At 35.2% G+C, this 25,060-nt stretch overlaps 1 protein-coding gene across 2 annotated transcripts; it reads right to left on the bottom strand.

Moving 5' to 3' along the window:
* Positions 1-16: 16 nt before the first annotated feature.
* On the bottom strand, positions 17-17,569 carry slc43a1b (solute carrier family 43 member 1b). 2 transcript variants are annotated; one of them, XM_067441210.1, is made up of 15 exons: positions 17,297-17,569; positions 12,476-12,633; positions 12,171-12,357; positions 11,911-11,966; positions 10,230-10,306; positions 6,690-6,782; positions 6,458-6,591; positions 5,294-5,433; positions 5,052-5,201; positions 4,770-4,805; positions 3,501-3,633; positions 3,268-3,397; positions 1,607-1,680; positions 1,146-1,269; positions 17-1,037 (listed from the first exon to the last, which is right to left on the bottom strand). In XM_067441210.1, the coding sequence occupies exons 2-15, from the start codon at positions 12,627-12,629 to the stop codon at positions 858-860; spliced, it is 1,668 nt and encodes a 555-aa protein (XP_067297311.1). In that variant the 5' UTR covers positions 12,630-12,633; positions 17,297-17,569; the 3' UTR covers positions 17-857. The 2 variants fall into 2 exon arrangements, with proteins under 2 accessions (XP_067297311.1, XP_067297312.1); XM_067441211.1 differs by having other exon boundaries at positions 5,052-5,198; positions 17,297-17,567.
* Between the last annotated feature and the right edge of the window lie 7,491 nt (positions 17,570-25,060).

The following is a 25,060-nucleotide window of genomic DNA, read 5'->3' on the forward strand; positions in this document are numbered from 1 at the left end:
GGTGAAAATTATTTAAAAAAAATAGTGACCATTCATACAAATTATTTTGAATATGTCTGTGTCCTGCACATACATATTGATGGTCATATCATGGTAAAATATGAGTTTACAGTCAATTGTGAAACCTCTGACAGACGTTTGAGAAGGCTTTTTGGCCGACTGGAGGTCATGTTTACCTTCAAAATGATCTCAGCAAGTTGTTCTGAAATAATATTAAACACAAAATGATTGTCTTTGGTACAACATGCGCTGATAAATTATGCACAATAATACAGTGAACAAGTATTGAATAGTACATTTTGATTTCATACCAACTTAAACAAAACTGACGGGGCAGGAAGTGCTTTGTGGAAGGACGTTTAGATGCTTTTGGCGATATTTAACCCCTCGTTGTTTTACTACCCTTTTGGACTTAACAAAGTGTCAAGATAATAATAATGAATAATACTGTGTTTCAGCAGCCAAACTACATATTTTAGGCCCTACATAATGTTTTTGTTTGGTGCAGCCAAGAAAATACTCTAAATGTGGTTCTGATGGTGAGACTTTTAAATGCTAAGTGTGGCATCCTTTCATTTTGTCTGTCAATTTGCTCTAAGTCAACAACGTAGAGCAGGTGATAATAAAAACCTTGAAAATACATGCTGCCCAGTCACACAGTAAATCAAATCTTTGATTTATACTTTGAATTGCACTTCTGCTTGTGTTTTGTTACAGATTTATATTCTTCAAGTCTCTGCAGTGACTGAACAGGAAGCCCAATAATTCAGTGTCTGAAGTGCAATGATAACAGTACTGTAACTGTCATAAATCAGGTCTATAATTCAGATACGTTTCCATAATAAATGTTTTCCAGCTCAGACGTTCCCGTTGGTTTGATATTTTGAAGAATCATTTGTTTGGTTAAAGCTGACGCTCTCCTGAGCTGACAGACTGTCCCACGCTGCCTTCTCCTTCATAAGCTGTCTCCGATGGTAGAAGAGGTATCCTGGCAGGAAGAATCCAACCAATGAGAACAGAAGGAGGCCCAAGTTGATCTGTTGATTCAAAAAGTGTGAAATTAAATAATTATATATATATATATATATATAAATACACATTTGCTACACACATGAATGGTGTATTGCACTTAATGTTTGTCTCACCCAGTAAGGATCACCATTCAATGGTCCCAGCATCCACATGAAGAGTGGTTGTTGCAGGAGGGCAAACACAGCACTGATCATGGACTGCAAGCCCGTCAGAGTGCCAAAGTGATTGGTTGGGTAGCTAAATACACAAAAAAATAGCTTGAAGATAAAACAAATAGAATATATAATACATATCCAACTTACTGAGGCCGTTTTACAGTAAGTTTTAGAATAAACCTAAAACTAACAAACACTATATAGATATATAAATAAATACACAACAAATTTACACACCAAAAAAATATAAAATATAAAAAAACCTCATAGTATATTAGAGATACTAAATGAACAGTGATTCGAATGATTTCCTTCATTATTAGCCTGATCTTCATGCGAGCATATTGTTTGCTGTGTTTAGGTAGTTTCACCTTTAAGCAGCTCAAAAAATCTAGTGGACTTTGATGAGTAAAACTCACACAGCAGCATAGAGCCCACCACAGCAGGAGTGAATAAAACCTCGAACTGCAGTGTGAAGAATAAAAGACACCACCTGAAAAAAAAGAAATGTAACAATTAACAATTAAAACATTTGTTTAGTAGCATAACCACAGCGAGGTGACAGAAAATATGGGATACAAATGAATACATACATTTGCTATTAACGTGCTTCCACTTTAATTATTTACATTTTTAATTAAATAATGTTGCCACATAATACTGATATTATATTCACTGTTACTTTACTGATACAATCCATTAGATATCAATTAAACCAAACAAATTATACCACACTGAAAATCTGGGATTCAAAATAAATGTTGATAGCACCTTATTTTACAGTCATGTTCCCTATGTACATACTATTTACTTATTATAGTAATTGCAATAACTGGGTAATAATAACTAGGTAACTCTGAACCTAACCTTAACCCCTCTAGTTAGTGTATATTAACCAGTACTTTCATAAAGGGGTACTTCAGCGCTGGGAAGATGAATCTGTATTTAAACTGGGTCATTAATGTAGTAGAAATGTGAAATTATTTTTGAATTTCGTGCTTTCTAGACTGAGAAAAGACAGAAAATGGACATGAGGGGGGAAGCACGATCATTCGAATATACTCCAGGGTTTCAACGAATATTCTAAATTCGAATATATATTAGAATAGCTTTAAAAAAATGAATTTCGAAGGTGAAAATTAATATTCAAATAAAAAATAAATAAATAAACAGAAACATTACTGAAGTGTAGGCTACTGTACTGACTGAATAGATATTGCATGAATAAATATAAATGCACTGCTTCCACTGGTTTGATTATTCCATTTCATGTCAAGGAAAAGTTTACCGCAGCACAGCTCGCTCGGAGCATTCACTATACTGTAAAACTTAAATTAATATTAATAATTACTGAATGAAGCCTGCTATATTTGGGACAAGAGTCGCGACCTTTAATTGCTTGCGCAAAACTCTTGATCAGCACTCAAAGTTTGTTCATTTAAACCGTTCTGTGCAGAGAGGGTGAGAGAGTGAGGTCTACGGTCTTGGCCATATGTTTAAATTTAAATAGACCACCTATACAGTAGTTATGTCTCTTTGTATTAATTTAATTTGTCCTGTTATTAACGTAATGCGCGTCATTGACAAAATGCGCAAGTAAATGTTCGAATAGTTTGAATATTCGTGTTTTTTTAGAGGAAATATTCGAACATCATTTTTGAGGAATTTTGACAGCCCTAATAGAAAGCCATATGCTAATCGCTGAAGTAGCCCTTTAAGTACACATAAGTGCACAAACTGCACAAAATAAAGTGCACTCTATATACTATAAATCCTATTTTATATATATATATATATATATATATATATATATATATATATATATATATATATATATATATATATATATATATATATATATATATATATATATATATATATATATATTAGGTATGAGTGCAAAATTACATTTGATTATCTAAATAATATACTATAAAATATATAAAATCTGTAATTAAGTAACATTCTTTAAGTTATATGAATTATATAAAATAATTGAATAATATGTATAAAATAATTGAATTAAAACAAATAACTTTTCTAAACAAATAACCAATTTTGTGTCAAATTAGTGTCTAACCTGTATGGGTAGATTGTCTATGAGGGAGATGATGCCGAAAATGACTAGCAGCATATTAGTAAAGATGAAAGCTCTGATGGCGTTAGTGAGTTTTTGGATCTTTCTGTCCCTCTTTGGAGGCCCAGTTGGACTGAAGAAAACAATGAGAGGGAAAATGTAACCATATCACTGACATATCAAAGTAATACAACATTTCCCCCCTTCTCTTTCTCTTTCTCTTTCTCCACCTTTACCTTTTTTCTTCCTCGGTTAAATTCACCATGTCCTCACACTCCTTCATTTTCCAGTCCATGATGTAGCCAATCAGAGGACAGGACAAAAGGCAGAGCAGCTGAAGAGTGCCAAATATGGACGAGTAGAGACCCACTATAAAACACACACACACACACACACACACACACACACACACACACACACACACACACACGTTTGTTTTTGTGAAATGTGGGGTCATTCCTTAGGCGTAATGGTTTTTATACTGTACAAACCGTATTTTCTATCCCCCTACACTGCCCCTGCCCCTAAACCTACCCATCACAGGAAACATTCTGCATTTTTACTTTCTCCAAAAAAAATAATTCTATATAATTTATAAGCATTTTGAAAAATGGGGACATGGGTAATGTCCTCATATTTTACCCTCTCCTTGTAATACCTGTGTCATACACATTTGTGTCCTGATATTTCACAAAAACATGCCCACACACACGCACACACACGCTCAATCAATCAATCAATCTACTTTATTTATATATTTATATATTTACAATCACGATTTTGTCAAAGCAGCTTCACAGTGTCAAACAGGATAATATTGCAACAAAATTAGATTTGGCTGTACAGTGGTTCTGGAGAAAACAGGGATGTTATCAGATTATTTTAATTTATCATATAGCAACAATGTTGGCAGATCAGTATTATAGTTTATAGAATTAAATAAGACATAATTAATACATTTTATTTGTATATTTAGTTGAATAACTTTGATCATAATTTGAGTGTCCCCGACTGAGCAAGCCAAGCCAAAGGCGACAGTGGCAAGGAACCAAAACTCCATCAGGGCATGATGGAGAAAAATAAACCTTGGGAGAAACCAGACTTAGTCGGGGTGCCAGTTCTCCTCTGGCCTATTAACACACCGTGTATGATTATACACGCTCTATGAATCCCGGAATAATGTTGACATTTAATACTGATATTATACTCACATACATTGCATTAGATTAGATGTAAATGTAACAAACCAAATAAATGATGCTAGATCTTTTCTCAGAAGTATTTCACTTTTCTGAGACATTTTGAAACTTGAAACTGTCAACAAACTTTTTTGTGTGAAATGTATTGCTTGAAAAGTGTCCTTCAAAATAATTACCATCTGGTTTGATATTTTGTTATCTAGTGCAATATCATTCACATATTGAGTCATCCAAATTCTTTGTAGGCCCACTGTTTTTTCCCAAACCAAGATAAATGTATATTGTTTAGGTGAAAATAAATCTTACCTTGGTCATCTGCCTCCTTCTGCAACTCCTCTGAGGCTAAAACAGACACAAACAGGCGGTAGAAAATAGTGCAATATAAAACTATGTTTACTACCCACTTAAAAACACCCACCCACAAACACATGCTCCTGCAAAACTATAGCATAAGTCTGTAAGATTTTGCTAATTACATTTACCCATCTGTTGCTGAACAAAGTTACATAAATATTTAAAAGAGCATATATTTCACATTTTTTCATTTTTTATTAAGACAATTGACTCAAATATTTAGCTGATGCTCACGGTTAGGGTCACCATGGGTAACCAGGAACTCCAACATCTTATTCATGGCGCCCATGAAAAAAATGATACGGAGCTGGGTCATCGCCATAGTGATGATGCTCCAAAGGAAAATAGGTGAGCACACAGAACGACGAAAGGGAGGGGGTCCTGCTGTCACACAAACATTGATAACATCAGGATTGTTTCTTTTTTTTATATAATCCTATATAATTCTTTGTAGACAGTGTGTTTATGAGACTTACCCTGGTTCTCTGCTACCGTTCCATCGCTGGGTGCTTCATCAGTAGAAGGTTGTTTTTTGGTCACCTCTTGCTCTTTAAGAGCCACATGTGTGTCAGTCATCATATGGTCCACTTCTTTAACTGTCATCTTCACCATTGTACTATGAAATTAAAAGAAACAGAAAATTTTACAATAATATACACAATTATTTGTGGATATCTTGTGTAACTATATATTATTACATATTACACATTGTAATATGCTGAATTGTGTCTGTAGATCTGGTACCATTTTTGTGATTTCCACCAGAATTTGGCCTACCCAAATTGTAAAGCCTCCCAAACACTAAGTTCAAAATGTTGTCATTTTACAGGAAACCCTTTGAAGTTACATAAAACACTGCTAAAAGTGATAAACATGTAAGTATATGTTGTCTAAGCTGTAATAACCTCCCAAAAAATGTTGACGCTTTTTTATTTATTTATATAAATTCAGTTTTGAAAGTGTGTAACTCGGGCTCTGTGTGCTCTAGGGCCCTGCAGACAGTTTGGACTTTTCCACAAAATTCCAGAATATAGTGGGAAAAAAGAAGTTTGTCTGTGTCATGTTGTATGCAAGATTTACTCGAATGGATCTGAAGGGAGGACCCCCCCCTTACCCTGCTACCCCCCTACACCACCACCCTCCCCCCACTATATAAAATGATATAAATGCAAAATCCCAGTGTCATTAAATTAATTATATATGCTGAAAACATCCCAAACTGTCTGCAGTTTAAAGAACACAGGGCCTGAGTTACACAAAATTAATTTATAACCAAAAAAAAATCAAAAAGAATCAAAAACACAACTTGTGTGTGTATGGGAAGCTTTTCAATTTGGGTAGACCAAATCAAGGCGGAAATGGTAACAGAGCAATTTAGTGTAAATACATTACTTTGTCTAAAACAAATGCCAAAGTGATGCGTATATGAAGTCAGAGCTCCTCCACAGACATTAAAAACTGAAAGTATATACATGATGATGTCATTCCGGACCCAGTGTTGTGTTGCCTAATGTTTTAGCTGTGGAAATCTTGCTGACTCCTAATTTTATACACATTTTGAAATGAAATTAAACTGTTAAAATAACACATAGGTGCAATGTTTAGGTGTCTGAATATTTTGGAGCATATGGTGTATATACATGTATCTGATGTCCTCAGGGCCAGGAAAAGATTCTCCCGGCCAGTTAATAAAGCAGTTGAGGAAGACGAGGCAGGCGAATCCTGCCCATACCCAGAAGATCACAGAAAATGATACGCCCAGATCATAGATCAGCTAAAGGACAAGACAGACAGAGCAAATGTTGGTTGCAGGAGAAGTCTTTGAGCATAATGTCGTTTAAAGTGTTGGTGGTCTGTACAAAAAAACTCTACCTTGACTCCAGGGAAGGTGACAGCAGAGGAGGCGTATGAGCCAATCATGAGAGAAAGAATTGTAGAGCGCACATTTCCAAACATATTTGGTAACTGCAAAAATCAATCAAGAAGAGAGATTCATAAATGAATAAACTCATTTTTGTATTCAAACTGTAATGTCTGTCTGTTGCCACTAGAGAGCGTTAGGAGCTAGAAGAAGTCTGAAATAAGCCTTTAGCTGCACAGCATGAGAAGACACAGCTCCTCTTGTTCGGTTATAGCCTTTCAGACTAACAGCACCTCTCGCTACCATCTCAAGATTTACACCATTTAAAGGGTTAGTTTACCCAAAAAATGAAAATTCTGTCATTCATTTCTCACCTTTATGCTGTTCCAAACCCGTAAGACCTTCGTTCATCTTCGGGACACAAATGAAGATTTTTTTTTGATGAAATCTGAGAGCTCTCTGACATAGACAGCTATATAATTAACATGGTAATAATTATATAGCTGTCTGGAGTGGTCAGAGAGCTCTGAGTTTTCGTCATAAAATGTCTTCATTTGTGTCCCGAAGATGAACGAAGGTCTTGTGGGTTTGGAACAACATGGGGGTGAGTAATGAGTGATGAGTAATGAAAGAAATTTTCATTTTGGGGGAACTATCCCTTTAAGTGGGTGTTTGCTACTGCTTATACGTAGATACAAGATGCAAGTAGAAAAAAATGTTTGAAAAACAAATAATTTATATTTTATGTATTTGATATTATTTAAATATAATTATTATATGTAATTTTAATATGTAATATATATAATTAAATAAGTATTACATTAAATCAATAAATAAATGTATATTATTTTATTCATTTAATAGTTTAAATATAATATAATATCATATCATAAATATAATAATTTAATATAATATCATACAACATATAATTATTAATTCATTTTATATAATTGTATTGATGTACTATTGTTATTGCTATCAAAAATATTTGATAAGTAATTATAAATAATAATAATAATAATAATAATAATAATAATAATAATAATAATAATAATAATAATAATAATAATATAAATCTGCATTTATGTTTCTGCACGTGTTTCAATCTTTATCAACCATTCTGCCCATCTTTCATTTTTTTCTGAATTTAAATAAAACATTCCCAGATTTATTTGACTTGCTTAGTATATCATAATAAATGTGTTTGTTATGAAGCACAGGTAGCAACAGCCATAATAATATGCGGACCTAAGGATATTCTTGTGCTGCTGTGCCAACAATGCTCTAGCACTCCTATCAGACAAACATACACACGCACACAAACACAGCAAACAGAATACAAACACAGTCAGATAACCCACTTTAAACTGACACAAACAAAAACAAGTGGCATGGCAAGAGGCTGTCAAAGAGAAACAGTTCATTACCAGCCCTTAACTATAACCCTACTATTTTAGATATAAATAGTCTGTTGAAATGAAATACTTTCAGGAAGCTGACATGTCCTTCAATGTGACATGCTATACTTCATCTGAAACGATTTAACCAGCATTTTGCTAGTTTGTTTGCATAATACATGCAGTTTTTATGAATGCATATTTACCGAACATGATTCAGGTCTTTAATTTCAATTCAAGACGTGTGTGTGTGTGTGTGTGCGCGTGTGTCAGCATGGAACTATGAAATTTGACAGGCAGGACATGACAGCAGTAAATTCACAAAGACCATAGACACAGAGAGAGAGAGAAGATATGGGAGGTGGGAGTTCAGTGAGGTTGATATGCTGAAAGGGAAAATTGTGGCAAAGTTTGGATGTCTATAAGACAAAATGATCTAACTGGCAAATAATCTGCCACATTTATAAGTCACGCACAGTTTTACAAAACTACCAAAACTCTTTTTTTTAATCCTCAAATCAAATGAATTATAACACATGATTTAAATAAATTCCCATCATACATTTCTGTCTGTTGAATATGCAGTTGTACAGAACTACTTTGGAATACGGAGGTAAAATTGGTTGTGAATTTTGGGTTGACATGAAGTACAAATACTCATGAAGTGAATGATGAAATATAACCTAGATTCATTTTAATAATACATGTATGGTCCATTTATATTTGGTAGATTATGGAAGATTAGTTTTGCAAATTGTTTTGTTGATATTGTAAAAATAGGGGGGACATACGCATGCGAGAGAAACAGACACGTGAGAAAGCAAGGACAGTGCATGTTAATGTGCTTGTTGGGAGAAGGTGGGCTTGGCAGATTTGAGGGCGTGAAGACGGATCTCTGCTGTGATTGGCTGATCAGCATGCCAAAATGTAGAGTGAGGGGATGGAAAACATGTGCCGCACTGAAGTGATCAGCAAACTATGCAAGAGTAGTGCAGCTCCTCCATGCAGAACAAGAAAGAACGCAAGCACATGTTTTGATAGTGTGTAATGAGGAGCAAGATTCATTTGTTTAATAGCAACGTCAAGTAAGTGTGTTCAAAAAGCTTCATACATTTCAGCTTAGACAAAGTCTCTCATGTTCACCAATAATGTTTTGATTAGTTGATCAGAAATACAGTAAAACAGCAATATTGTAAAATATTACAATTGAAAATATTTTATAAATCTTTATATATAAAATGTAATTTAATCCTGTGTTGACAAAGCTGAATTTATAGCATCATTCCTCCAGTCTTAAGTGTCACATGATCCTTCAGAAATCGTAGCAAGAAACATTTCTTATTGTCATCAATATTGAAACAGTTGTGCTGCTTAATATTTTTGTGGAAAGTGATACACTACCATTTAAAAGTTCAGCAAAATAGATCAAAAGTGACATAAATGACACTAAGATGTATGTTTCATAATACTGTTCTTTTGAACTTTCTATTAATCCAAGAGTCCTGAAATAAGCAGTATAACTGATTTCAACATTAATAATAAAATGAAATGCTTCTAAAAGGCCAAATCAGGATCTGAAGGATCATATGACACTGAAGACTGGACAAATGATGCTGAAAATTCGGATTTGCTGAATATATTCATGTTTAAAAGAGAAAACATTATTTGAAATTGTAATAATAATACAGTATTTCACAATATTGCTGTTTTTACTGTTTTTGAAAGCATTTATCGTCAAATAAATGCAGCATGGTGAGCATAAGAGACTTTTTTCAAGAACATTAAAACATCTTAATTATTCCAGTTCCAATCTTCCAATTGGTTGTGTAAAGACAAACACACGCAATTAAACACCAATACAGAGTTGAGTGTCAACATGACCACCACACACTAACAAACAATGTTCAGGGTATAATAATGCACCCAAACACGTTCAGTTTCAAACTTCAAGAGGACCTCAGAATATAGACAGCTGCATGTGTTAGCATAGTTATCATTACCATAGATGTCTTGGTATATATGCAGTATAAGAATTACCATATAACACCATATAGATGAGTGCAAATGCTGATGTAAGTCTATCTATTTTTATTGTATTGTATCTATCTGTGTGTTTATTTTATATTTCTGTGAGCATGTGTGAGTGTGTCTTACTGTTAGCGAAGTGAAGGTTAGACAGATTCCTCCAAACCCATTCATGGAGACAGCAATAAATATGAGAGCTGATAACACTTTGAGGGAAAGCAGAAACAAAGTTTTTATTACTTATAAAACATTCAAAATGCAGATTCACTAGACTGTGGAATTATATAGCAATACATACATATGTACAAATGCATACATACATTCATATATAAATACACACAAACATACATATGCCTACACTGTAAAAAGATTTTGTTGGTTTTTGTTGGTTTAACTTAAAAAAGTAAGTAACCTGGTTGCCTTAAAATTCTGAGTTTATTAAAATTAAAAATTTGAGTTGATACAATGAAGGATTTTTTTTTAATAAATAGAAACAAAATATTATTGTATCTGAACCACATAATTTTTTTTTATAAATCATCTATTTGGCATGTTTCACTGTGTCATCACAAATAAAACACACACAATTACCCAATATGCTTACAAAATCTTTTAATAATATTTTAATAAAGGTTGTCAAATCTCAAAAAATGTTCACTGTATTAACTCAAAATTTTAATTTCAATGAACTCAAAATTAAGGCAACCAAGTAACTTTTTTCTAAATATTTTTTTACAGTGTATATATACATGCACTATATATACACACATACACATACTGGTCAGAATTATTGGCACCTCTGGTAAATATGATCAAAGATGTTTATAAACATAAATGTGTAATGTTTATGCTTTTGATCTTTCATTCCAAAATTTTGCCAAATTCACTTAATCGTCCGAGGTCTGAGGTGAATCAAAAGATTGCTGAGCTTCACAAAATAGAAAGTGGCTGTACGAAAATCCCCATTTCCACCATCAGGCCAATAATGAAGAAGTTCCGATCAACTAAAGATGTTATGAATCTGCTTGGATGAGGACATGTTATACAGCTATTGACTTAATACACAGCGACGAGGAAAGTTTGAGTGGCTAAAGACCATATAAGGATCACAGATAGAGAATTGCATAGACTGGTTAAGTCAGAAAGACTAAAAAAACTAAAAAAAAAACCTACATCACCACATGTTGTTTGGGAGGGTTTAAAGAAAAATCCTCCTTGCTCATCCAAAACCAATTTCCAGTATATTCAGTCATCCAAATTCAACTGGAACTTCAAAAGTGACCGGATTCTTGCAAATACCAACAGATAAAAAATGTAAACTTGAAGGCCTCGGCTAGAAATCGTATAATGGGCCGTGGCTGGATCTTCCATCAGGACAACGATCCAAAACAAACATCAAAAATCAACACAAAAATGTTTCACTGAGTCCAAAATAAAGCTTCTGCCATGGCCATCTCAGTTCCCTTTACCCCCACTTTAAATTATTTTAATTCAATGAAAGGTCAGATTTCTGTGAATTTTTTTGAATGAAAGATCAAATCAAAAATTCATATGACAAAAATGCAGATTTATTTTTTCACACATCCTTGATCCCATTTACCAGGGTTGCCAATATTTCTGACCACAACCAAGTATACTCTAAAAAATACTGGGTTGTTTGAACCCAAATTTGGGTCACATATAGATGAGCATTTTTAGAGTGTATATATAAAATGTATTATTTCTAAAGGATATGTTTTATTAGCATAGTACTTTGGTTCTGAATGTTCACTTAACATTAAAATAAGTATAAAGAAGCATTTCTACTGACCTTTTGTATCATAAGATGTGACTGCAATCAAAGCCATGGAAAATGCAAAACACGCACTACAAGAGTCATAAAAACAGAGAGTCGGAGGAAGTGACCATGATGTGGGTTACAGGTGACTGATGGGTACTCATATAGAATATCATACTCATATGAAGCAGACATGCTGCAGATGAACACCTTCAAAATTAGAGTCAAGCCAATGTTCAACATTGGTTTTGAGGAAATTCTCAAGTTTTAAACTAACAGCTGCTGTCTCTCACCTGCCAAACAATCTGATTGGGCGTGGCCCAAACTTATCCATCAGGACACCTAGTGGCAGAGTGGCTGCACTGATGATGAACGAGCCAATCGTAAAGCCCAGATTCAGAATCTCCTCCTGTTCAACACAGCTCACCCAAACCGTCCGCTCCGTTGAACTCACGTTAGTGTGACTCTCTGTGACATTCTCTGATAGTATCAGAGGAAGAAATAGTTAAATATCTGCATGTTGCTGTTTCCTAAAACTGCTAATAGCAACTCAGCAAAAGACTGTGCCTGTCAATGTGAATGTGTTCTCATCATGTACCTGAACACAAGTGTGAGTAGAAGCCTTCATTCTTCAGCATGATAAGGAGGGAACCCCAACCCAACAATACAGCAGAGAAGAGCAGGTTTTCTATGATTGATGTGACAGCCATCCACCAGCGCCTCCTGTAGGCCTGCGAGAGTGGCGGAGCCATTGCACTGGAGAATAAAAGAAAACACAAATAAACAAATTTACATGATTTTAATACAATTCAATACTGTACCATTCAGAACAGGACTATTTTTAATTCATAAATACAAAACGACAACAGAAGAGGACATTTTTAAATGTTGGATTTAATGGCTGCAACACATTCCAAAAAAAGCTGGGACCGAGGCATGTTTACCACTGGGTCCAATCGTCTTTCTTTTTAACTACACTTTTAACTCATTTGGGAATTGAGGATATAGTAATTATTGCAGTTTTGCAAGTGGAATTTTTGCCTAATCTTGCCTGATACAAAATAGCTGCTTAACAGTCTGTGGTTGTCATTGTCTGATTCTCTTTTTCATGATGGGCTATGATGGGTCATATTCAATAAGAGACGTATCTGGACTGGAGACAGGCATTCAGGCACATTCCTTCTACGGTGTAGACTGTCTAAGAAACTACTGTTTTAGCATGTGCACAATGAGGCCTTGCATTGTCTTGCTTCCCAGAAAAGATGTCATCTTGATGCCATTAACTGTCTCTGCAAAATCTATGCCTCCAGTGGTACCTTCACACATAACACACATCCATGTTGTTTGCACTGATGCACCCCCATACCATGACAGATGTTTGCTTTTGCACCTGTCACTGATGCAAATTTGGATGGTCCCTTTTGTCTTTGGGACTGAGAACTCAATGTCTTTTTTCCCTAAAAAAACTGACTCGTGGACAGAGAACTCGCCGGCATCTCTACACTGAACAGATGAATAGCTTTTTCCTTGCGTAACAGAAATTCAAGTTGCATTTCTTGATGCAGCGGCAGACTGTGTTAAGTGACAGCGGTTTTCTGAATTAGCCTACTTCTTAATCAATGTGGTTAGATTTCACATGCGATGCCATCTGAGGGCTCAAGGTCATGCACATTGGACAGAGGTTTCCTGCCTTGCCCCACACAGACTGAGATTTATCTGGATTCCCTAAATCTTTTCAGAATATTATGTATGGCAGATGGTGAAAGACCTAAATACGTTGTAATTTCACGTTGAGAAATGTGATTTTTTATTTTATTTTTTATTGTTTCAACGATTCTCCCATGAAATTTGGCACAAAGTGGTACGCCATGACCCATCTTTACTGGCAAAGACTTGGTGGATGCTTCTTTTATACCCAATCACGATACCCTCACCTATTACCAATTCACCCTCTAACTGCATGTGCACTTTTTCAAAGTCAGCTTAACAGAGAAATTAAGCTGTTTCAGTTTAAGAGAAGAAACAGCTTAACTTAGAAATTCTATATTCTTTTCCTTTTTATTTTGACTCAGTCCCAACAACTGAGTGAGAACATTGGAAATTATTCTTTGTACTTTTGTTAGTTAGATAAAGTTTAAAGAGAACAAACCACAGATTCTTGATTTCTTTATTGCATTTTACAAAATGTCCCAACTTTTCAGCAAATGGGGTTGTATATACAATTAGTTTAATTTTGTAAAAGTTGAAGTTTACTTAATTTGTATTTGCTGGGGGCTACATTTACAAATACATTTTATTGCCCGCTCTGTAAGTGGAGTAACATACATCTAGATCCAATCAGAAAGGATTTTTTAATCTAACACCATCCTTAGTGGTTTATTTAGTACTCTGCATAATGATTTATTAAAAGTGAACTTAATTTCTTTTTGTCGTATTGCATACCAGGAAAATCAGTATGCAAATGTTTAGTAAAAGGGCAAAAAAAATTCAGATCCTTTTTTTTGGCATGACAAAATAATTTGACCTGCATACTGTACAAAGACGGGAATACGTTTATTTAAACAACATCAAAAAAGGATTGAGTGTGTTGCATGCCACTTTACACTGTCCAAGTGTTTACTAAGCTACACTTTTAGACCCTACTTGACCAAAGTGTTTACACAAAACATTCATAAAGACAAGCAGCCTGCATCTGAGACTCATTCATGCCTGAACGTGTACTGAAGACCACAAATGTGAATTTAAGATATGAATACCATAAGAAACAGAACTGTTATGTCAGAACTTGTTCTTTTTGTTAAGCACATTCTTGAACAGCACACATATAGTATATCTTGCTAAATGAAATGGGAGACTGTGATTTAGGACAAAGTTCGAGTGTCTGTCACCTAAATAATTGCAATCTGGGAGTTTACATGTGATTTATCTGTTTATGTTCTGAACTTTTTATACTTGTTCTCGTCACATGGATAAAAGAGGCTGAAGTATTTTTATTATCCATAGAGCACATGTCCACACACACCCTGACCTGTTGACACCAGAAATAGTCACAGACCTTCATGGCACACCATGAGCATCTAATATCATTTCAGCAGCACATTGAATAAACATTGCTATAATATTCATATGAACTTGGATTGTGTTGTAGCATATCCAAACCAGATCTTTACCATTAGCATGAGCAGTAAATTAACAGTAATGTCAGAAAAACAAATGTTATAATTAATATTTTTTTGTAGGTAAATCTCTGTAAACACTAAAAACAACAACAACATTTATTGACATACATATTGCAGAATAGCAGAAAGGGAGTCAATTTATTAAGCGATGAACTGTTTCTGTACAAATGTTTATTCAGCATACTAAATATCCGCCATTGAGTTCCATTCAACAACAACAACAACGACAACAACAACAACAAAACATTTGTACCCTGTTAGAGTTAAACGCCTTTTAAAATAACTCAACCAAACATGCACCTTTTACTGATATACAGCGCATGTACAGGAAAAAAGTTCCGATTTCAATTGCTTTAGTCAAGTAAATTCTGAAAAAGTTCATTGATGGCGTAACTTTTATTTACATATTTCTGACATGAAACACCACAAATATGTTGCAGAACCAACCAGTGATTCCTGTACCGCTCTACATAAAACGTGACCTGTTTAGTCTGATTTAAAGTCAAACCGTACCAGTAGCATTCAGTCAGTTGCTGAATTTGGAACTGCATACTAGTAGCCTATACTACTCATACAATGTTTACCATATCTTTCTATGCTATAAATAGTAGAGTAGTAATGTGCGGTTCCAAATTCAGCAAATGCACCAACAAAGGAGTTACCGGTTTGAATCAGTCTGAAGAATCATTCACTGAATAAACACAACGAATCTGTCTGAGTGGCTACTGAATCAATATATGATGACTCACTTGCTGTCTTGATGAGAAGCAGAACTTATCTGTATTCTTGTTGTAATTTGCAGTCTTGACCTTGAATACAAATATTTTATTTCCCTGGTGCAACTTTACCCCAAGGCCTATTTTTTCCACACAGTAAAATGATTTTCCATGCTTGCTCTGGGATTTCTAAAAATATTTTTAAAAAACGACAGCAATACTACTATAAAGTATGAGAAACTGCATTACGTGCGTTCCCCCAAGAAATTTTGCATTCAATATATTTTTCCATCACCATGTCCCTTTAGGGTCTCTGTACAAAAGTATTTACCTAATTAACTATTAAAAAGTGTAACTTTTACAACCCCAGCTAAAATAGATCATTCTCAGAATTTTGGATAACGTTCTGAATTTTGTTCTCTCTGAAGTTAATATTGTTCTCAACACATTAGCACAAAATACATTATACATTAACACATTATACATTGTTTGTGAAAAGTTTTTGTTTTGAATTGTTTTAGTTGTATTTTCATCCATTTTTAATTTGTTACTACTTGTTTCGTAATGTTCAGAGAACATTCAAAAGTAATGTTTTATGTTCCCATAATGTTTGCAAAATGATAACACGGAATGTTCCCTTATAATGTTGCAAAACCAAGAATAAAAAAAAATAAAAAATAAACATTAAAGAAAAAGACGTCCAGAAATATTGTTTTCACAACATAAAACATAATGAACGTCAGGAAAACGTTCTTAAAAACATATTATTTTGTTAGCTGGGACGATCTATGATGAAATGCTTCCACCCAAGAAAATGAACGGACTCTCAAAAGGTCAAAGCAGCCTTCCAAAGTAAGCAATGACGCTCAACTCTCTCTCTCTCTCTCTCTCTCTCTCTCTCTCTCTCTCTCTCTCTCTCTCTCTCTCTCTCTCTCTCTCTCTCTCTCTCTCTCTCTCACACACACACACACACACACACACACACACACACACACACACACACACAGCTGTTTCCTTCACACTGGCTACAGTTGCTACCGCGTGCTCAGCAGCTCACTGGAAGTGCCGCGTGCGCACTTCAGTTTCCTAAAGGAAAAAACACCGCCCACACTTGAGACCACTGATACGGTAATTGCTAAAAGGTCCTAATTAGTAAACTATACTGTAATGCTCATTATTGACATTATTGACATGTTATTTTAAATACATAAAATGAGAATAGTACGACCCCCAATCTGATCACTAATAGGCTATATAAATCCAAAAGTAGGCTACAATTCAAGATATAGCCTACCATTTTTTGCCATTTACAAAGTTTTCTTGTGCCACAAAAGTACAACAGTCTTAAACTTTTAACTGATAAACAGGAAAAAAAGTGTCAGTTATGTAGCCTATTTACAAATCTTTTGTTTATCATTATTATTCATTTATTTTAATGTTTTGCAGAAACTCAGCATTTATCAACTTAATTGGCTCTTACAACGAGTTTCCAAAATATTGGAAGCATGCAGAGATTAAACTTACCACTGTCTTATGAAGGTGTTATTTATAGCAATGGCATGTGTCTGGTTTTCTTCAGTGTTGGTATCCTTTCCAAACTCTGGTGCGCTAATTTTGCGTTTTTCTGTTCGCGCACTCCAGATTGTATGCTACTTACACGTTTGGATAAACTAAAAAAGGATATGTCAAGTTGTGTATGCTCTTTCTCTCTCACTGCTCTTTTTGTCTATAAATGGCTCCCGGCAATGACCCTCCTCCCCACCTTTCCAAACGAAATCTCAATTTATGGATGTTTCCGAGAGAGCGAGCACACGAGACTGATTGTTTAGTGTAGCCTGTCAGACCATTCACAGTGTCAGCGGCGCCCTCGCGTGGCCATAACGCCGAAACTTTGGTTAGCTGGCTGCATGGAGATTTTTCTCCATACAGATAATTATTATTAATTAATGTTGTAATGTAAATATTATTATTCTGTCATAATTTATTCACCTTCACGTCTTTCCAACCCGTAAGAAATGTTTTCATAATCGGAACACAAATGAAGATATTTTTAATAAAATCTGAGAGCTTTTTGCCCACCATTTGAACTACCACTTTCAAACAAAGTCTGTTCACGCTTCGGCCATATTTGCAATTGCAACACCTTCGATCAGTTATTTCGGGCATACAACAAGACCAAGTCCTATCTATTTGAATTGGGGAATCCTGATATCAAAAAAGTGCTTGCCGAACTCACAATTTTTTTTTCTTCAAATCAGCAACTCTGACATGACCAGCCCATCAATGGTGCTTCTCATGCTCAAAAATTGTCCAAAGTGTTTTTTTTTTTTTCAGACTAGCCAATGCGCATGTGCAGTCTTAAAGCGTTTACCCTGGAAATTAGGCTATACCCCATCAATTGATGACACTTCAGAACGGCTAGCATTAAACAGTGTGTAAATGCACATTTTGTCAGCTCACGAAAATGGATCTACATTTGTCATTCTACATTTGTCATTCACTTCATTTGTCATACATTTGTCATTCACTGTAAACAAAAAATACAGGTCTCCAATTGAAAATTTTCAAGTGACTGATTACATCTAAATATATTTTAGTTGGCCGAATTGAATTTCTGTGAATTAAATTGCATCAATTCACAGAATTTCAATTCGGCCAACTGAAAAATTTAGATGTGATCAATCACTAGAAAATTTTAAATTGGAGACATTATTATTATTATTTTTTACAGTGTTGGAACGACATGAGGGTGAGTAAATAATGACAGATTTTTTTATTTTTGGGTGAACTAACACTTTAACTGGCCAATAATTTTTGTGTAATAATCTGTATGTTATATGAGGCCAGTTTGGGACAAACCAATTCAATCGGTTGAGCACTACCTAGGAGCCGAGAGAGTGTGGCTGTTCATTAAGGAAGAAAAAAAAGAGGGAAAAACAAGGGGAAAGTGGGATGGTTGCAACACTTTTTTCATTTCCTTTAGAATTGTTACTGGAAATTAAAAAATGTTGTACAATGTATACTTGATTAGACAAAGTCAAATGTTGCAACTGTTGCACAGGGGCAGTTGCAACATCCATTAAAATGTAATAAAATTATTCTTTAACATAAGTTTAAATTGTATTTATTTTACTTGTGCACAGACAGGGACTTCACTAAGCTAAACTGGCTGTATAAAGACAAGGACTTGTAAAAGGGCGGACAAAAATCAAGTAAAAGTATGGTAACAACCAGATTTTGGTTATAAATAAATAAATAAAAAATAAAACTGAAATGTAAAAATACATCTGTGAATATATGTGAAAGATTACAGAACTGTGTGTGTTCATGTTCATTTTTTAATATATTTAGATGTAATGTGGAAAATGACACTATTGGCAGTATTTTGCCTCAGACCTCAGAACAGAGGGACACCCTGTTGTGCATTTCCTCTCCTGTGGAATAATGAAAACATGAATAGATTAATATGCCTATTTTTACTTCAATAAAAAGCGGGAGATGCCTGACAATTAACCAGGGTAATACAAACAAGAATAAGGTGTGAGCAGAGATGAGGAGAAATGAGAATCCAAATCCAGCTTGAACATTTAATAAACACAGCACAGGAGCAACGACTGCCAAACAACAACTGAAGCACTGAGGTATATAAAGGGAAACAAGGTTAATTAAAGCTGCGAGCAGCGATGACGGGCCCAAGCCGGGGGCACCGCCACCCCGGTGGCATCAGCTTAACTGTGCACAGCAGGCCAATAGGCATTTAATATGGGAAAAAATAAATAAAGGGACTATGTCAAAGTCATTTGAATTCACCTCATTAACTGCAGCAACTGGTGCTGCTATGACCAGGAACCACAACAGTCACATCTCTGAGATCAATTACATTTTATTTTTTAATTTTATGTCAGGTGATGTCAAATGTCAATTTCAAAATGAGTGCAGAATACTGTCCAAATGCTGAAGTTGTATTATCCTTACACTTCTCTTAAAAATAAATTAAGCCAAATCACAGAAACTGCAACAATGATTTTAATATCAGTGTCAGGTAAGAGTAATACGCGTGCATAACATTTTATAGAAGTTTATTATAAACAGCCACTTTTATAAGATCATGTGAAATGATTTTTTTTATCCATTTGCATTTTATCAATAAATAATTAGTTTAAAGAGGTGTCATACATGATCTTTGCAAACACAGCACATGACCTTCTTTAAAGCCCATGTTATAGAAAACAATTAAAAGTATTAGGATATCACTTTCAATTATGTGCAAATGTTTTTTTTGCAGCTCAAAATATTGTAAGTTCAGAAGACCAGTGTTATATATATATATATAATACATTTTTTTAAACTTATTTTTCACAATAAAGTGATAGATATTGCTGATAGCCTATGATATGAAATGGTTAAATTATGAAAAACAAGAAACAAGGCGACATACACAGAGTGAGAGAGACCCCCTCCACACACACACACACACACACACACACACACACACACACACACACACACACACACACACACACACACACACACACACACACACACACACAGAGTGATCCTGAGAGAGGGAGAGTGAAGGGGGAGGGGAATGACAGACACAAAATCTAAACAGTGAGAGAACATTGTTTTTATTTCACTGTCTGAAAACACTGTTTTGAAATAACAACAATAGTTTTATCTTCAAAACAGTGTTCCCTAGGACATATCCAACCTGGTTACTAAATAAGGCTACACTTCTACCTTCTGGTTATTCGATATACCGGTAGCTCATTGGTTCTCATTTTTGTCCTTAAACAAAAGGCATTAATCTTCTCATTTTTTTAAGTTACACACACTACTTTTTTTCATTTTCTTTTTAAAGACAATTAAATGTGTTTTTTCTTTTGTTAGTAATGTTTTTTTATATTTATATATTTTTATAAATAATTATTTGTATTAACACAATTATTTAACTAATTATATAAAACAATATTGTCAATGCCCTACAAATAAACTGGTTTTATACATTATTTTTTTTTATTCAAACCCAGAATAATATGTTTAATCCTTTAATGCAGGCCAAAGCACAGCATTGAGAGGTAATCTTTTTAGACAGAAGAGTGGCTCTCTCTCTCACACACACACACACACACACACACACACACACACACACACACACACACACACACACACACACACACACACACACACACACACACACACACACACACACACACACACACACACACACACACACACACACACACACTGTAGAAATCAGTGACACGTGTCCCCATGAGTCTGTGTGCATTCAGGTTGAAGTCCCCACCAGGCTAGAAAAAAGAACACACACACACACACACACAAGTAATGCTAAAGTATGCTGCAGGCAACTCTTATCAGTTCAGCCCATCCACCCCCCCCCCACCCCCCACCCCCCAACACACACACTCATGTCTGGTTCACTATCTGTTTGGGGACTCACCATAGACATAATGGTTCTTATGCTGTACAAACCATATTCTGTCCTCTTACACTGCTCCTACCCCTAAACCTACCCATCACACAAAACTTTCTGCATTTTCACATTTTCAAAATAACTCATTCTATCTGATTTATAAGCTTTTGTACCCATTAGGAAGTCCCCATGAGTCTGTGTGCATTCAGGTTTAAGTCCCCAGCAGGCTAGAAAGCCATTCTCACACACACACAGAGGCAAGTTTTTTTGCTTGAAAACTTATACAATATTGCCCTCTACTGGTCATTTAAGGGAGAGCATAAGTGTTGAGAAAAAAAAACTAAAAAAAAACTGTGATTATATAGAATAACCAGCAGGTGGGAGTATAGCCTTAGTTATGAACCAGGCACTTGTGTGCTTATTTTGTGTTTTTTATGCTTTTGCTAAGGGAACACCGTTTGAGATATCCAATAACCGTTCGCATTTTAGCATCTTCTGTATATTTACTTCATGTTGTCCGAGTTTGGAGGAGATTGAATGAATCGCTTTTGAGGAGAAGGTAAAAACTCAGAGCTCGCTTTCGACTTCTTGTTATCTTCCAAACAAATTATCTGACTTCCTGTTGGTCAGAGCTAATGACTGTAAATTAGAAAGTTGTCCGGCTCGAAATGTACAATATATATACCGAGTTTGGTGAATGTAGATAAAACTAACCCCCCCACTTGGGACAAAAGTGACACACTTCCTGCTGCCAGTTGGTGGCGCTATAACTTTGACTCACAAAAGTCATATCCATGTGATCGGCCTCTTACAACGAACACACAGCTGAAGTTTCATCAAAATGAATTAATGTATGCAGAAGTTATAACACACTTCCTGTTTCCCTTTTCTCGCCATAAATTTGTCTCTTCGCCACGGCCAAACCGTTTGAGATATCAAAAAGTTGCTTGCAATTTAGCATCCTCAGTGTCTTGACTTCATGCTGACCGAGTTTGGTGCTGATCGGGTGAATCGTCTAGGAGGAGTATCGCAAATTCCAGAGCATGCGTTTTCCGAACAACCCATTATAGCTCACTTCCTGTTGGGCGAAGCTTATGACTATGAGTGCGGAAGTTGTTTGGCCCGATGAGATCTATAAGTGTACCGAGTTTCATACATGTACGTGCAAGTGTGTTTAATATATAGACCCAGTTTTTCAAGGGGGCGCTGTTGAGCCCCCCTGCCACGCCCGGGTCAAAGGCCTCTGCCCGACCCTGTTGGCCGCGCATTCCGATGCGTGTGCAAAGTTTCAAGAGTTTTCGAGCATGGGAAGGGCCCCAAAAATGCCCAAAAGGCGAAAAGATAATAATAATAATAATAATAATAATAATAATTAAAGCTGCGAGCAGCGATGACGGGCCCAAGCCGGTGGCACCGCCACCCCGGTGGCATCAGCTTTAATGTGCACAACAGGCAATAGGCATTTAATATGGGAAAAAATAAATAAAGGGACTATGTCAAAGTCATTTGAATTCACCTCATTAACTGCAGCAACTGGTGCTGCTATGACCAGGAACCACAACACTCACATCTATGAGATCAATTACATTTTATTCATTAATTTTATGTCAGATGATGTCAAATGTCAATTTCAAAATGAGTGCAGAATACCGTCCAAATGCTGAAGTTGTATTATCCTTACACTTCTCTTTATGTGTTTTTGACCTACCGTAGCTTGTGATTGTTCACCAGTCATATGCAGCTAAAAGCATGCATGGTTTTATTTTAATATGTGTGGCATTCAATATTTTTTTATAAATAAATAAATAAATAAATAAATAAATAAATAAATAAATAAATAAATAAATAAATAAATAAATACATAAATAAATAAATAAATAAAGCTAAATCACAGAAACCACAACAATGATTTCAATGTCAGTGTCAGGTAAGAGTAATATACATGCACAATTTGGTAAGTCCAGAAGGCCTGTATATTTTTTAAAGATATGTTATTTTTGTGTTTTTTTAAACTTATTTTTCACACTAAAGTGATAGCTATTTGTGATAGCCAATGATATAAAAGCATTAAATTATGACAATCAAGAGACAAGGTGACACACACACACACACACACACACACACACACACACAGACACACACACACACACACACACACACACAGAGTGAGAGAGACCCCCCCCCACCACACACACACACACACACACACACACACACACACACACACACACACACACACCCACACACAGAGTGAGCCTGAGAGAGTGAGGGGTGAGGGGTGAGGGTAAGGACAGACAGAAAGAGAGAGTCATAGTCTGATTCCGCTTGAACAAGATTTGAAACAAAAAATTAAATGTACATTCTCAAAAGAAGTCATTCTGTATGATTTATAAGCTTTTGTACCCATTGGGACCTCAGTTTAGGTCCCTACAGTGACACGAGTCCCCATGAGTCTGTGTGCATTCAGGTTGAAGCCCCCACCAGACTAGAAAAACATGAACATTGAACAAGATTTTAAACAAAAAATAATAATAAAATCTAAATGGTCGGAGAAAATTATTTGAAAAAGAAACTCAAATGTGTCTTTTTTTATGTTAGTATTTTAGTTTTAAGAATTAATCTTCAAATACAAAATGTTAAAGAAAACCAATATATTGATAAAAAAAATACAAAAAGTACATTCATTTTACATTTTTATTCTTTCTGAGTTTGGTGACTATAGATAAAACTAGCCAAGTGTTTTATTTTTATACATATTTCTCAAAGACATATCCAGCCGTGTTCATAAATAAGGCTATACTCCCACTTTCTTTGTATTAACACAATTATTAAACTAATTATATAAAAAAATATTGTCAATGCCTGTCAAATCTTCAGTGTCCTTTGTTTCATGTTGACCGAGTTGACTTTAGTATTTATCTAAAGGTCTTTTTATATTTGTATTTTCACAATTCTGAAACTAATTATATAAAACGATATTGTCAATGCTCTACAAATTAACTGGTTCCATACTTTTTCCATTTTTTTTATTCAAACCCAGAAATATATATTTTTTTATCCTTTAATGCTGGCCAAAGCACACAGCAATAAAAGAGCTAATCTTTTCACCATCAAAATGCAACTGGCACCCATCCCCCATCAGACACACACACACACACACACACACACACACACACACACACACACACACACACACACACACACACACACACAGTCACATGTCTGGTGTGCTATCTTTCTGGGGACTCACCATAGACTTAATTTTTTAAGGTTTTTATACTGTACCAACTATATATTATGTCCCCCTACACTGCCCCTACCCCTAAACCTACCCATCACACAAAACTTGAGTCCCCATGAGTCTGTGTGCATTCAGGTTTAAGTCCCCACCAGGCTAAAAAATACATTCACACACACACACAGAGGCAAGGTTTATTGCTTGAAAACTTATACAATATTGCCCTCTACTGGTCATTTAAGTGAGAGAATAAGTGTTGAAAAAAAAAACAGTGTGATATATAGAATAACCAGCAGGTGGGAGTATAGCCTTATTTATGAACCAGGCACTTGTGTTCTTATTTTGTCTTTTTTAGCCTTTTGCTACGGGAACACCGTTTGAGATATCCAATAACCGTTCGCATTTTAGCATCTTCTGTATATTTACTTCATGTTGTCCCGAGTTTGGAGGAGATTGAATGAATCGCTTTTGAGGAGAAGGTAAAAACTCAGAGCTCGCTTTGCCACTTCTTGTTATCTTCCAACCAAATTATCTGACTTCCTGTTGGTCAGAGCTAATGACTGTAAATTAGAAAGTTGTCCGGCTCGAAATGTACAATATATATACCGAGTTT

Source organism: Pseudorasbora parva, chromosome 4 (genome assembly GCF_024679245.1).
Source record: "Pseudorasbora parva isolate DD20220531a chromosome 4, ASM2467924v1, whole genome shotgun sequence".
Lineage (NCBI taxonomy): Eukaryota > Metazoa > Chordata > Actinopteri > Cypriniformes > Gobionidae > Pseudorasbora > Pseudorasbora parva.

Bases quoted from the DNA above. Each gene is read 5' to 3' on its own strand.
- slc43a1b (XM_067441210.1), bottom strand. From the start codon at position 12,629: ATGGCTCCGCCACTCTCGCAGGCCTACAGGAGGCGCTGGTGGATGGCT. The intron at 5,434-6,457 runs GTATATACACCA...TTAATTTCATAG, and splicing joins CCTGAGGACATCAGATACAT to TACAATGGTGAAGATGACAG. The intron at 1,038-1,145 runs GTGAGACAAACA...TTGAATCAACAG, and splicing joins TGAATGGTGATCCTTACTGG to ATCAACTTGGGCCTCCTTCT.